This window comes from Cyphellophora attinorum (genome assembly GCF_001299255.1).
Source record: "Cyphellophora attinorum strain CBS 131958 chromosome Unknown Contig7, whole genome shotgun sequence".
Lineage (NCBI taxonomy): Eukaryota > Fungi > Ascomycota > Eurotiomycetes > Chaetothyriales > Cyphellophoraceae > Cyphellophora > Cyphellophora attinorum.
The window spans coordinates 1,068,389-1,082,266 of NW_017253235.1; the positions used below are offsets into that span (position 1 = coordinate 1,068,389).

A 13,878-nucleotide genomic window follows, 5' to 3' on the forward strand; every position below is an offset into this window, starting at 1 on the left:
GCAAAGGTCGAGGTCTTGGCATTTCGGTGTGAAGAGGGATAACTGCGCTCGACCATCGCAATAGATCGACTTGCTAGTATGGTGAGCGTCACAAAATTCGCTTTGCACTGCGGTACAGCGCTCCTGAGTGGTCCTGACGAAGTCTTGCTTGCGTCGAATCCACGCACAGAGTGGTCATCCGGTCTCGTGGAAAGACCCGGCAGACTGGCCAGTCATCCGGTCTCCTGAGACGACCTTTCCAAAGACGTTAGCAGTTGCAGTGGACAGGGCCCTTGCTCCTGCACGCTACAGAAGTATGTCGACCGATCGTACGGATACACTGCGCAGGTCGACATAGTTTCCAAGGGCGGTGGCTGCGAAGGACGGCGACCTTGCAACGTGACGCCTGGCTGTGGAGAATATATACGTCGCTATACCTTGACGACACGAACACACGTCGAGCCCATCTTCACCCATTCACGAAAGCTCACTCTTAAGGCTATGCTTCAACCTGCGCATGTCTTGCATGAAAGGCATCGGATCATCATTCACTCTATATACCTTCGGCTTTGTGCCAGTCGACCCTCATGTGCTCAAATCATATCTTGGGCCCAGAACTTATGCATTCCCGTAATTGTACAAAGCATCCGTCGGCCATCAGGAGCTAGTATCTGGACGCATCTAATCCGCACCTCCACCCATGCCCAGGTCTCCTTCCGCATCGATGATCGCCAGACGCTGTTTCGCTGTCTTCGCCTTCTTACTTTTGCCAGTGCCACCACGGGGGCCTTTCTTCGTTGGCGGCGTCTCAGCTGTGCTCACTGGCGTTGCTGCACCAGAAGCCTTTGCGCTTGCGTCTTCGAAATGTCCTTCGCCTGAAAGTAGTTAGTAGAGCGTTAACGAGGAGGACAGGAAGATGTTCTCACCTTCATGATACATATCATCCAGACTCATCTCTCCTCTCTTCTTTGCACGCGCTGCAGCAGCTTGTGCTTTCTTACTCTTTTTCTTCATATCTTCGTCAATCTTTTCCTCGGCCTCATTCGCCTTCTGCTCAAGCAGTGCGGCTTGATCGTCATCAGCAAGCCACATTGCAATATCCCGCGTACGGTTCTCGCGCTTGTCTCGAGTATTAAAGTCAACGCCAGCACCATCGCCGCCGGTGATCACGACGCGCTGAACTTCTTCCTTCTGCATGGCACGCTTGCGGATGCGTTCTTCGATCGTGCCACGAGTGATGAGACGGTACACCGTGACTTGCCTCGTCTGTCCCAGACGATGGGCACGATCCATAGCTTGAGAGTCGATTGTCGGATTCCAGTCGGAGTCGTAGAAGATGACAGTATCCGCAGCTGTCAGATTGATGCCCAAACCACCAGCTCTCGTAGAGAGCAGGAAGATGAAGATCTCCGGACGAGTCTGGAAGTCATGAACCGTGTCGCGTCTGTCTTCGAGCTTTGTGCTTCCATCCAATCTGCAGTACTTGTAGTTTCGATATGTTAAGTACTCTTCCATCAGGTCAATCATGCGTGTCATCTGGAAGTAGAGCAGAACTCTGTGACCTCCAGCCTTGAGCTCACGCAGGAGTTGGTCAAGTTTCGCAAGCTTCCCACAGTCCGTCACGAAGCGGCGCATTGATGGCACACTAATGTTGGTCCAACGAGCCTTGTTGGAGGCTGGAGCGGGTAGAAGCGAGGCCACTGGTCCACTGGCGGCATCCGCATTGCGGTCCAGAATCCGTTCTTCATCTTGAGCTTCCAACGGGAAGAGCGCGTTGCGCACCGGTACATTAAACATGGTCAAGCCCCTCTCAATCGACGAATCCTGGTCGAAGCAACTGACTTCAATTGGTGGCGCAGAGACACGGAGGCGTGCAGCTGGCTCGATGACTGGCAACCCTTCCTCTTCTATCGCACGTCGCGAGACATTATAGAGATGGCCGATGGGCGAGTTGGGATCGATCTCGGCCAAAGTCTTGCGCGAATCATTGGCGACGATGTTGAACATTGTGTGCGCTGGCACCGCTGCATCGACCTCATCTTCATAGACAGCAATACGCTGCGAAGATCGCGGTTGCCGCTGAACCGCACGTTCGTAAATACCGTAGTTCGCAGCATTCGCCGCTTCCGAAGCAGAGATGTCCGCAAAGCGAAGGAAGGTGAAGGCACCGTCGGACTGACTCGATTCCTTGACATAATCGGGAGTCCAGATACGCAGCATGTGGCCGAGAGCGTCGGAGCGAAATCCTGCTCGTTGAAACCCAGCGCGAGCGTTCTTGGGCCCAGCAACATCCAGGCGACCGGCATCGTTGCAAAGTATGCGAGGCAGATCAAGCTGCACAGGATTGCGTACTGAGTAAGCGAATTGGATGAAATGGCCTTCTCGCATGAATGACGCGGTCTCGGCGAAAGTTGACAGCGAGTATGGCGAGCTAACGTCTGCTCGCTCGAAAAGGTCTGGATGGTTGCAAACCTTGCGGAATTGCATGACCAGGTTCATCAACGTCGCGGTATCTTGATCATCGCCCATAGTGGCCTTCTCGATGAGATCCATGATGCTGATCTTGCTGCGTAGATTGGCGTACATGGCGCGTTGGCGGTAGGTCAGGTCGCAGAAGATGTCCTTCTCAATCTTGTCACCGAGCTCCTTCTGTACATGAGCTTTGACACGACGCAGCATGAATGGCTTGAGAATCATATGCAGTCGCTTCAGCTGATCCTGGTTGAGCTTCGTGTTGCTCTGCGCATGGCTTTCAATATCCTTTGAGAACCAGTCACTAAACTCATCATGCGAGTCGAACAAGGTAGGCATGATGAAATGCAAGAGCGCCCAGAGCTCCTGCATGTTGTTCTGAATGGGCGTTCCCGTAAGAAGAAGTCGATTGCGACAATGAAATCCCAGCAGCGTTTTCCATCGAGAACTGCTTGAGGACTTGATAGCTTGTGCCTCGTCGAGAATCATATACTGCCATTTGATCTTCTGAAAGTAAGGAGCATCCATCACCACCAGCTGGTACGACGTTACGAGGACGTGAAATTCTGAATCCTTGTTGTAGGTGATGTGTTTCCGGTCCCAGAATTTGCGCAGTACCTTCCGATCCTTAGCATTGCCCCAATATGGGAGCACCTTGATGTGTGGCACAAAGCGAGTGATTTCCTGCTGCCAGTTGTGGAGTGTTGAAGCCGGAGCGATGACAAGAAAGGGTCCCCAGACGTTGTGCTGCTCAGCTAGATAACCCATGACTGATATTGACTGTATAGTCTTGCCGAGACCCATCTCGTCTGCCAGAATACCATTGATGCCTTGCTCGTACAAGTTGACCAACCAATTCAGGCCTTTGAGCTGATACTCCTTGAGCTGCGCTTGAAGCATCTTTGGCTGGGAGACTTGTACATCACCGGCCATGGTGGGGTTCTGGAAATTCATGTCGCTGTTGTCAAATGCAGCCATTTGGTCGTCGCCGTCGAACGCACGAGCGCGATCCTGTGCCTCCTGCACAGCGTTCTGCGCGTTGGCCATCGCAGCTTCTCTTAAGGCAGTGTCATCTTCAGCGTCGAAGTCCAAGTCTTCGAAGTTGGTGACCTTGGTCTTTCCTGTGAGATCGGCGACGGAGTCTGGCAAATCCACAGTGTGAGCCGATGACTTGCCGTCGGTCACTTTCTGGGTCGACGCCGCCACATCGGGGTCGTTCGTCGAATTCTCAATTTCATCGGTTTTCACCTTCTTGCCGATGAAGTGCGAGTACAGCTCGGTCTGCGAAATCAAGAAGTTGAGCTTCCTCTTCTGGCGATTGGCTTCGCGATCTGCCTCAGCCTTCTTCGCGTCCTCAATCTCTTTGCGTTCAGCCATCCGACGCAGGTCGCGCTCCTCTCGCTCATTTCGCTTCCAAAAGGACATCATCTCTCTCATGACGCGCTTTGCTCGAGCTTGTGTGTCTTTCATGCTCTTGTTGGTTCGTTCTTGCCACTTGCGAGCCTGCTTGCTGGCCAAGATCGCCGTCTTGCGCATGTTCTCTTGTCGAGTTTGCAACGAAGTTTGCTTAATGCGATGAACTTTGGGCACATCCTTCCTCGCCATGTCTCTGATGATCTGCTCGTAGATCTGATTATATCCCTTCGATTCATAGTTGATGGCCGGGGCTGGGCCGGATTCGGCTTTCACGCGCTTGCTTCGCGACGAGTCTCGCTTCTCCTCGTCCAGTGGAGCGAAGGCGGGCAGGGACTCGTTCTCGAGTTGCGCAAGGTAGGCAGCTTCGGCAGCGTCCTTCTCAGCCTGCTTCTTCTCTTTGGACTTCTTGAGACGAACAGCAGGAGCACCACTCTGCCGAGCACGCTTCTTAGGTGGCTCTTCCGGCTCTGGCGTACCGATCTGGAATTGCCCGGTGGTGCCGCCCTCGTAGTTGACGGGCATGACAGGAACGTCTATATCATCCGGAATGCCGTTATTGGCCTCGGCCACTTTCCGCAATTTGTGACCAGATGCCTCATATTGCTTTCGCAGGCGCTCAGTTTCCGCAGGGTCATCAGCGTTCTGCACAGCGCGCTCGAGTTCGTGCATTCGCTCTGCTTCAGTACGCATTTGTTGTTCCCGTCTGCGCTTTCGCTGCATGTCTTTCTTGCGCTCCTTCTCGCTTTGGTGATCTCTCTCAGCGATCTCCGCCCGAGCATCGTCCAGATAATGCACTCGGTACCGTTCGTTCGAAGCGTCAGTGACAGTCGCAAAGTCCTGAATCAGAGAATCGAGTGTAACGTTCCGGCGACGCTTTCGTTGTGAGCTTTCAACTTCTGAAAAATGTTGCTTGCGTTTCATGCCCTTCTCAAGGTATCTCTTTCGCGCTTCCGTAAAGTCTCCGGTCTCAGCATGGCTACCATCGCCTATTTGGTCGAGGGCTCTGGCAATCTTTGCGCTTTCTTTTGCGGTGGGTGTTCGCCGGACCTTTGGCGGAGCGATGGAAATTGGCGCAGGGACTTCCTCCTTCATTGGCAAGCCTTTGCTTAGTCCGTTGACTCCATTAAGCATGCCTTGTTGTGATGACACTCTTGTAGGACTGGCGTCTGGAGCGGAGATGATGGAGGCTATCGATGCTGCCGGTGGTGCTTTGCTTGCAGACTTAGGTTCAGCTTTGGGTTCAAGAGATCTTGGAGGAGAAGGCTCGTTGTTGGAAGGTCCCAATATACTGGCAAAGGACATTGGATCTCTTGCTCGGTCTTTCGTCTGTATAAAGTCAGCGTCATCACGGCGACTGGGAGTGATACTGACATCGTTGGACTGTGGTCTCGAGCCTGAGTTGCTCGCTCGTGATAGACGCCATTAGCCACAGGATGCTGATCTCTGATCGGCGATTGTAGCGCGGAGCCAGCACCACTCGGGTGTGCATGTGATGATGCTGGGCCATCGTAGTGCGCCATTGATGGCGTGGAGTATTGTCCCGAGTATGTTCTTTGTATCGGATAGGGTGAGCTAGGTGGACCGTGGGATGAGTACGCGTTGCCTGCTGGATGAGGCTGCCCTCCATGCGGTGGCGGTAGACCGGGCGATGTTAGAGCTGGCGGCGGAGGTCTGCTATGCTGTGGACTGTGTACTAACGCCGCCGGCGCGAATGGAGGGGGTGTCTGAACAGGGAGTTGAGATGGAGGATACTCGTGAGGATAGTATGGCCGATTTTGAGCGGTTGGTGAATGGTATGGAGGAGGATAAGGGTGCGACGCTTGAGTAGGAGAACGCGCCGATTGTGGGTATCCTGATCCAGACATGATGCTTTTACCGCGATTCAGGTCTGGCGCAACTTCTCCTTCTGCCACTTCGGATGTGTTCTTGACAACCTTTATTAGGCTGCCGACGCCTGGCGCAGCTGCCTGCTGGGTCTGCTCTCTTTACCGGGCTGCGAAGCTTGAATCCATTCTTTGTCGGACCGGCGCAGCTTGCGAGTCACGTCGACGTCTTTGTATTGTACGGAGTAACTATTTTATCGTGGTCGATGATGGCGATTGTGATGGATGGGGCGTTTGGTTCGACGAGTGAAGTCTGGTTTCGGTCTTATGACTGGGGATGACAGAGATTGCAGTCGCAGTCCAACACTGTATCACTGATCCCGAGCCGATCCCTTGCAAGGGAAACGTGGTGGATGGTGAACGCGCGAAACACTTTTGTCTATAGCACGGGTGATGGTGACGAGAATTATTTTGTATTACAATGCGCAGGCACGATTATGAGGACTGAATGAAAGAAGGGTGATGGGGCTACAGAGACTTCGACAGTTCAATCACACCTCATCGAATCCGTGTCCCGGCTCGATTCTAGTGCAGTGATCAATCAGTTCCATCCTTGGACGGATGCGCGGTCGCGGATAGGGCTAGGGCGGCGAACAACGCGACTCGGATTCATCGAAGCGCCAGTTTAGCCGCACTACAATCGAGTGACACTGGCATTACCCATTTCAGTGGTTGCAGCAGCCTTTCACTTGGGTAACATAGACCTGTGCCTATAGAGAGTATCCTGAAGCTTTTATTAGAGTCTGTGGCCGATACAATGGGCACGAGGTATTATAGGCAACGGGTTGTTTGAACATGTTCAGCTGGAATTTGGCTCCAGGGGATGGCCGGACCAAGCAAGATTGTTCATAGGGAGGGGATCGGTGATGGTGCCTCGTTCGCATCTGACAGCTGTGACCTGATCCGACTCAAAAGCGATTATGGAAAGACAAATCTGAATCTTTGAGCGAACGACGTCCTGCTTTAGTCGAGTTCCACTGTATCTCACCGAGCCAATCACTACGCTCTGGGCCTATCAACCACGCGGTGGGGGCTCAATTGGCACTTCAGTAGGGCACGGGTGTGTGGTGTAGGTCGTCGAGCAGTACAGCAAGCGCCCACGGGTATTTGTTCTTCATTGTCCTGATTTTGAGGCACGGCTTTCAACACCTAGGCACCGCTCTGTTGGTCATTCATCCGCCAGATGGCACCCAAGAAAGATGCTGGCAAGGGCAAAGGCAAGGCCAAGTCAGACGGAGATGCCGCTCCAACAAAGCTGAAAGCGGCTCAATCAATCAACGTGCGACACATACTGGTAGGATCCGCGCCCTGTCCAACGCATGAAGACTTGTCAAGCTGACGAGATATGCGCTGCGTGCAGTGTGAGAAGCATTCCAAGAAGGAAGAAGCTCTGGCCAAGTTGAGAGACGGAGCCAAATTCGATGAGGTGGCTCGTGAATTTTCAGAGGATAAGCAACGTCAAGGTACTGTTCTACATTGTATTTTCGTACTGTCTATCAGTCAAACAGCCGCTCTAACGCTAGACACTGGTATAGGAGGATCGCTGGGTTGGAAAGTGCGAGGCAGTCTCCATGGAGATTTTGAGAAGGTTGCATATGAACTTGAACCGTCCACGACAGCAAATCCCAAATACGCAGAAGTCAAAACTTCTCACGGGTGAGACACAGGCAACGGAGTTGTGAGTGCGCCAGTGCTGATGATTTCAGGTACCACATCATCATGATCGAAGGACGCAAATGAACGGCGCATTATCCGTGTACCATTGGGCTTGCCATACTCACATCGGCGAGCACATCCAATGCAATCGGTAGCTTTCGCTTGCGTGGCGACATGGACTGGGACAGCGTCGATTTGAGTGTGCCGTTGACTGGACTTCCCCTCCGCAAAGCAGTATCCGAGTCGGATTGTGAGTAGTCTGGCGGACTCTGCTGAAAAGCAGAATGCGCTGGCGGATATGAGTGCTGGCGACTGGTATCACTGGACTGCTTTCCATTCTTGCCAAGACGGTGTGCTAGGTCCAGCGCAAGGAAGCCGGATGACCGTGCTTCGTACGTGCGTGAAGGCGTATTTCTGATCGGGACGGGAGTCGTCCGAGGATTGGTAGTCATCTCGATCAGATTCAATATGCCACTGGACCGCGGCTCCTCCTGCTCCTGAGGCTGCGGCGATAGATGACTGGTAGGAGAAACGGCCTGCGAGGAGAATGAAGATGCAGAGCGTTTGTCGGTGTTCCCGGAGGCCCGTCGATCTTCGCTGCCGCTGTCTATCAGATCCGACACTGCGGGGCTGAGACGCCGTCGCTTGCTTCGAACATTCTGGACATCATCGATCCTCCGCTCGAGACTCATGTTGGCATTGTCAAGTGCAACCACCTGGTCCCGGAGACGGACCTGTTCGTCGTAGTTGCCTTCCACACGGTCTTCGATCTCCACCAGCTTTCTCTGTACGTCTTGCTTATTCGTATAGAAAGGAGCCAGTGCTTCCCGAAGTAGTCTGACTTCTCTCTCTCGAGTTTCCCTCTCGTATTGAAGCGTTTCCTCCAGACGTCTGATCCGATCTAGCAGTGCACCGTCGCTGCCAGGAAGTGGTGCCCCAGCTCCCTGCTCTTTCGAAGGTGTATGATAGCAGCTCTGGTGTCCACAATCACATGCAGTACCAGGTGCTGCCGGATTGCGAACGTAGGATTGACATGAGCACCGTTGGTTAGGTACTGAAGGGTGGAGTAGCAAGAAATGGCAAGATCCGCCAGACGGTGGCTGCCATGCCGCTTCCGTGGTAAGACGTAAGGGACGACGTTCGTGCGCGAAGTCTGGTGGGCGAGGCAACGTCGTGCCAGGGCCAAACATCGGGGTTGTTGCGACGTGCTCAGCTTCAATCTAGGGTTGGATTGCTGTGCAGCGGCATAGGAGGTCGGGCCTTTATACGCAGATCCGTGCTACGTAGTCTTCTTGTAGGACCGTGCTTGATGTGAGAAAGTCGGTGTACAATCTAATCACAGCCAGGCGCTCTGTATCGAATGTAGCCAATATCTGAATCCTGGAGAATCTTATCAGTCAACTGCGCTGCGGATTCGGGCGACCGGTGAACTGACGTATGAGGTGTACACAACTGCTGTCGCAGCACAGGGTGGGCTTCACAAGACGTTCTTGAGGAACGACTCGTCGCATGAGCAGTACCACAGAAAGACAGTCATGCTTGAGTCGTTCAAGGAGCAATCGCGTAGAGGCACAGGAGGAAACACTGGGGTGATATGGAGACAGAGGAGGATGGGGAGTGGGTAAACTGTGAGAATCAAAAAAGTCGTTATCATCGGGACAGGGATACGGTCCCGGCAGCACGTAGGGCTTGGGGGTTGCACCACAAAAAACATGTGCCTGGCTTTGGGGGGCCCTGATCATCGTCACGGGGGACAAAGGAAGCTGGGAACTGGCGCACGGAAGCCGAGAAGGCGTGTGACCTGCGATGTCGGTGGCAGGGGTACGATAGTGCTTCGATACGGCTTCTTCCATGGCTTCGACGCTCAGAACCTATGATCAGCCTCTAGACCCCGGGCGGTCGGGCAGAAGGCGCCCAACCGTCTATCAGATAAAGCATACTCCTGCACGGGCTATCTCGTTGACTTATGTCGTGATTTCATATGCCGGCAGTGACAATTCGGCATGAGCGAGACTTCTATGTTATCTCATTAGGCACTGGTGACGGCTGCACGGGCGACAGGCTCATCTTCGGTAGACGGTAGAGATCATCTCGAAGATCTGCCAACCCGCCGTACAAGTCCTTTTTCGTATTAAGTCTAGCGACTCGGAATCAATCATTCAGTCGAGATATACCAATATTTGCTCGATGCTCGACAGGATTTAGGGTTGCAATATTGCATGATGTACTTTTCGCTCTAGGTGTCTGTCATGGCACAAGTTATGGCACAAAGAGCGTCAAGGGCTGCGATAGCTGGACGTCAGACCGACCGGACCGCGCTCTTCCAGGCTCGCGAGATAGTCGCCAAACAGCTGGCGTGGCAGGCTCGGGATCTTTTTACCTAACGAAGCGTTCGAGAAACTGCAGGTGCTAAAGCCCGTGCAGCCCTGTCAATAACGATAAAAATCCAATGCTGCTCAGAGCCTTGGAACTGCCATCAGCTTCAATGATCGTGGGTGACCACCCGTGCGCTGGTGACTCAGCCAAGTCAGCTCCCGAAGTACTGTACTGATGAGTGCAGACGTGCTCTGATTATCTGAGACGCGCCAGCTATCATCATTCAGTCATCGATCATAACTTTCGAGCCTCCGAAGACCACTGACAGGGTGCGCCACGTCTGCTTAAATGATCGCTGTCGCGTCCTCGGCATCCTGGGCCCGCTTGTCTTGGATTTGACGCGGCGAACTGCACAGCCTCACCTGCGACCCTCGGTTTCGTGTCCTCGATTTTGCCTCTGCGCCTCTTTGAACTTCACATCTGTGCCGCTTGCGCCCAATAATTCTGCATTCGCATAACGCTCGTTGCTCTACTGCTCATCGTCACACGCAGGCCTCCCTATCTCTACTCGCACCCAGCACATGGCAGACTATAATCCACCGACTGGACCTCCTCCGCCGAAGGACGGCATGAAAGACGGCGCACCACCATCATACCCACCTCAAGTCCACCACGACGCGGGTCCCTACTATCCCCCAAACTCAAGTCAATCACCAGCGCCGGGTCCAGTGGGCCAAGTTGGCACGTACCCTCCAGCGCAACAACCCTACAGTGGTAACTTTGGCCAACCGCCTCAAGAATTCTACGGCGATCAGAACAGAGGATGGGGCAGCCAGCCTCAGGGCTATGGTCCGCCTCAAGGCTACGGTCCAGGACCTCAGCAAGGAATGTATTATGGACCTCCAGGACCCGGGTATGGTCCGCCTCAAGGAGGGTACTATCCACCACAAGATCGACGTGATGGCGGTGGGGCAGGCGCTGGTATTTGCGCAGGTATAATGGGTGCTTTGGCTTGCTGTAAGTACAAACCCGGACAAGGAGCGACGGCAGGTGTCAACGTTGCACGTTTGGCGCAGTCCGCTAACGATGTTCTTTCCAGGTTGTTGTCTCGATATCCTGTTCTAATGGCAGGAGGCTACGCAGAGAGAACTGCTGGGTTATGAACATATATGGTTATGGGAAGGGCTTGTTGATATCCCGGGTCGACACTCAGTTTCGTGTACCACAGCCGCTGGTCGCGCTCGCACAGATACCTAATAGCGACAATTTTTCGAAATCAAGTGCACGAAGGAATGCCTCATGTGAGCGTCAGGTCGCAGGACCGATATTTCGAAAATTTGCCAGCCATGGAGGGCCTTGTAGGTATGGTGGCTTTTCTGCTCGAGTCGGTGATGTGGGAGTGACCGTCGCTCGAGCTTCACTTGAGCGTCACTTGATCGTCAGTTAGTGGGCAATCGGCAGGAACGATTCATCGGAGACTTCATGGCCAGGGAGGACGCTGTATGTAATGAGACCATGTGCTCGTTCATATCCATGAAGTCCGCCATTTCTGTACTGATAACCAGAATCCCCACAATGCTCGCTTGCTAGAACGCTCATGAGAAATAAATCACGAAATCAGCCATCCCAATCCCGCTAGGAAGTCGCAAAGCCGACTATCCGGCCATCGAAAACAAGTCTCGCGGTATATGCTGCCCTTACTAGGGGCGTGTTGTCCGGATTCACGCGCCCATGAAACCCAACCAGACCATCGCCTGCAGCCGGAACATCCAGACCTCCGGGACCAGTCACACTCGCCCCGTTGCCCGTGTGCAGCAGCGGCCGTTGTGCTTTCACGTACGGACCCCAGACATTCGTACTCGTCGCATAGCTAGTGGAGTACTCTGGGGAATCGAAGCAGTTACTGGCATAGAAGAGGAAGTATATCCCATCCTCGCTGCGGTGTAGACTTGGCGCTTCGATCAACGGACCGTCTGCTTCGTCCCTGTCGAGCAGCGGCTGCGGTGCTCCAATCAGCGTGACGCCATCGTCGGCGCTCACTTCCTGCAACATGATGGGTGTGACTTGCTTCGGCGCGACACCATTGCCGCAGCTTCCGCCGTGGCCGATTGCATTGCCGTCCTGCTTGTATGCAACATAGCGCCTCCCGGTGACCGGGTCGAGAAACCCTTCTGGATCGATTGCACCGCCGCTGGTGGGAATGTTTGGACAGATAAAAGGTTGGTCGCTTATGGGCACAAAGGGACCGAGAGGCGTGCTGGCGGTGGCGGCGCCAATGCAGTGATATTTCCCCTTGCTTGAGAGGGTGCCGGAGGCGTAGTACATCACGAACTTGGACTGTGACACTATGCTCTTTGTTAGCTTGCATGGGGATGTGAGTCGGGAGTGAAGGACTGAGGTGGAGGGCAGCGTGGAACAGGAGTAGGAGACGAAGGCATCAGGGCGGACTCTGAGACCTTCAATCTCCAATTCGCTCTTGGTCCAATTCTGGGAAGAATACTCACCTGTAGCAGAGTCAAAGATCTGGACGACGTCTGGCGCCCAGACGTTGTTGCCATTCTCCCAGGCTGCGAGACCGGGAAGTGCATCTTTGCCGTCCAGGACGTTGAAGGTGGTGTTGTCAGTGGATGTCGCGACGGGAATGTGTGTCCCTGAGCCGCTGTTGGTGGAGTAGGCATATGTGATACCATTGTAGTAGAGGAGGGCCGGATCCGGGAAGTCAGAGCGGGTGACCTGTCTCACAGAGCCATAATAGTTGGGGAGTCCTCCCTGTGCAGCTGGTGGAGGAGCACTTTCGGGACTCTGCCGACTGTGCAGACTTGTTGCAGCGAGAATGGCCACAGGCAAAGGTATTGCGACCATGGCGACAGAGTCCTCCTCGGATGGTTTTCCCTCCCGCGTATACAGCGAGTTGTTGACACCGTCGGAGGCGGTAAGGCTGAGTATATTGATAACAACGATGCCAGCGAGGGCTGCTTCTGTTCTTGTTCGTCCATAGCGAATGGTGGTGGATCGACCACCATGTACTTATACCTAAAGATACTCTTCTCGTACAAGACACTGCGAGGCGCCTTTCACAGCATCTTACTGCTGTGCTCCTTTGCCCGCGCACCTCAGCGCCCGCCGCGACGTCAGATGTGGGTTCCAGCCCGACGACAAGCGGCAGAAATAACAATCTGGGAAACACACATCCAGAGGCCTCCTCAATAGGTGCACCCAAATCGAGTGGTTGACCGCCCTGCGTTTGGCTTATTTGACATATGGGCACAGCCCAGGATAATCCAAGAAGGGAGTGTCCTGACAGCGCACCACAATCCAACAAGGGCGGAAACCTGATCTCGAGGCCCGCCTCGTGGTCGTACAGTCAACTAAATGCAGCAACCTTTGAAAAGGAACGTGCATACCCAGAAATATTGTGAGTTCAAGCTGCGGTTTATTTTAGGAGGCGCCGAGATGCCTGATGAGGGGCCTCATGGCAGGTGGGGCGGGTCCTGGGGAGATTTAGGCTCGTTGGCCAAGCTTCAGCCAATCGATAGCGGACATGAGCCTCAATGCAAGGTCCCGCGAAGTCCAGATAAATTTTTGGAGCCTCACTTCAAACAATTCAGGCAGGGATTGCACCATGCACGCAGGGAGGTACCTATCCAAGGTCCTATGTAGATTGGATCTTGGCTGGTCTGGCGTTGCAAGATCGGTGACTTCATGCTCCCAGGTTGTAGACAGAAGTCCTGAGTGTTTCCACCAAGTTCATCTACACCTGCGGACCACAGCATTATTCGGTCGAATTCTTTCAGCGCCCTCCCTGGCCAGCAAACTCGAAATAGATCTATCGACCAACCAACACTCTGGTGAGGCTCATCTCAAACCCAGCGAGTCCATCAGCGAGTTGACCTCGCAACCTCAGCGCCCTTCCTGACCTCGGAACAAAAGGCATCTGCCTAAAGCTGCCCAGTACTGAGTACTTGTATCCACAACCTGGTTCCATTGACAGATCCATTTTCTTGTAGGGACTGCCTTGCCTGTCGATTTGTCGCCGTAGCGGTATTGAGCCGTGGGCCGTGACAGTATGGGGCTATTCCAATTGTCCATTCCCAACGACTCGGACCGTGGTGAAATCTTGAATCTGAAACAGTCTGCCAATACAGCAAGTTCTCGA

General features: G+C 53.8%; 4 protein-coding genes across 4 annotated transcripts; 1 reads left to right on the forward strand and 3 right to left on the reverse strand.

The window, feature by feature from the left end:
- Positions 1-660: 660 nt before the first annotated feature.
- Positions 661-5,732, reverse strand: AB675_9876 (putative DNA helicase INO80; the record flags this gene model as incomplete). The annotated part of the gene is made up of 3 exons (XM_018150449.1): positions 661-854; positions 906-5,193; positions 5,235-5,732. The coding sequence occupies 3 exons, from the start codon at positions 5,730-5,732 to the stop codon at positions 661-663; spliced, it is 4,980 nt and encodes a 1,659-aa protein (XP_018002300.1).
- A 1,766-nt stretch (positions 5,733-7,498) lies between these two features.
- Positions 7,499-8,098, reverse strand: AB675_9877 (uncharacterized protein; the record flags this gene model as incomplete). The annotated part of the gene is made up of 1 exon (XM_018150450.1): positions 7,499-8,098. The coding sequence occupies one exon, from the start codon at positions 8,096-8,098 to the stop codon at positions 7,499-7,501; it is 600 nt and encodes a 199-aa protein (XP_018002475.1).
- Positions 8,099-10,303: 2,205 nt separating this feature from the next.
- AB675_9878 (uncharacterized protein) lies at positions 10,304-10,885 on the forward strand (the record flags this gene model as incomplete). The annotated part of the gene is made up of 1 exon (XM_018150451.1): positions 10,304-10,885. The coding sequence occupies one exon, from the start codon at positions 10,304-10,306 to the stop codon at positions 10,883-10,885; it is 582 nt and encodes a 193-aa protein (XP_018002254.1).
- A 472-nt stretch (positions 10,886-11,357) lies between these two features.
- AB675_9879 (uncharacterized protein) lies at positions 11,358-12,584 on the reverse strand (the record flags this gene model as incomplete). Its single annotated transcript, XM_018150452.1, has 2 exons — positions 11,358-12,067; positions 12,227-12,584. The coding sequence occupies 2 exons, from the start codon at positions 12,582-12,584 to the stop codon at positions 11,358-11,360; spliced, it is 1,068 nt and encodes a 355-aa protein (XP_018002196.1).
- Between the last annotated feature and the right edge of the window lie 1,294 nt (positions 12,585-13,878).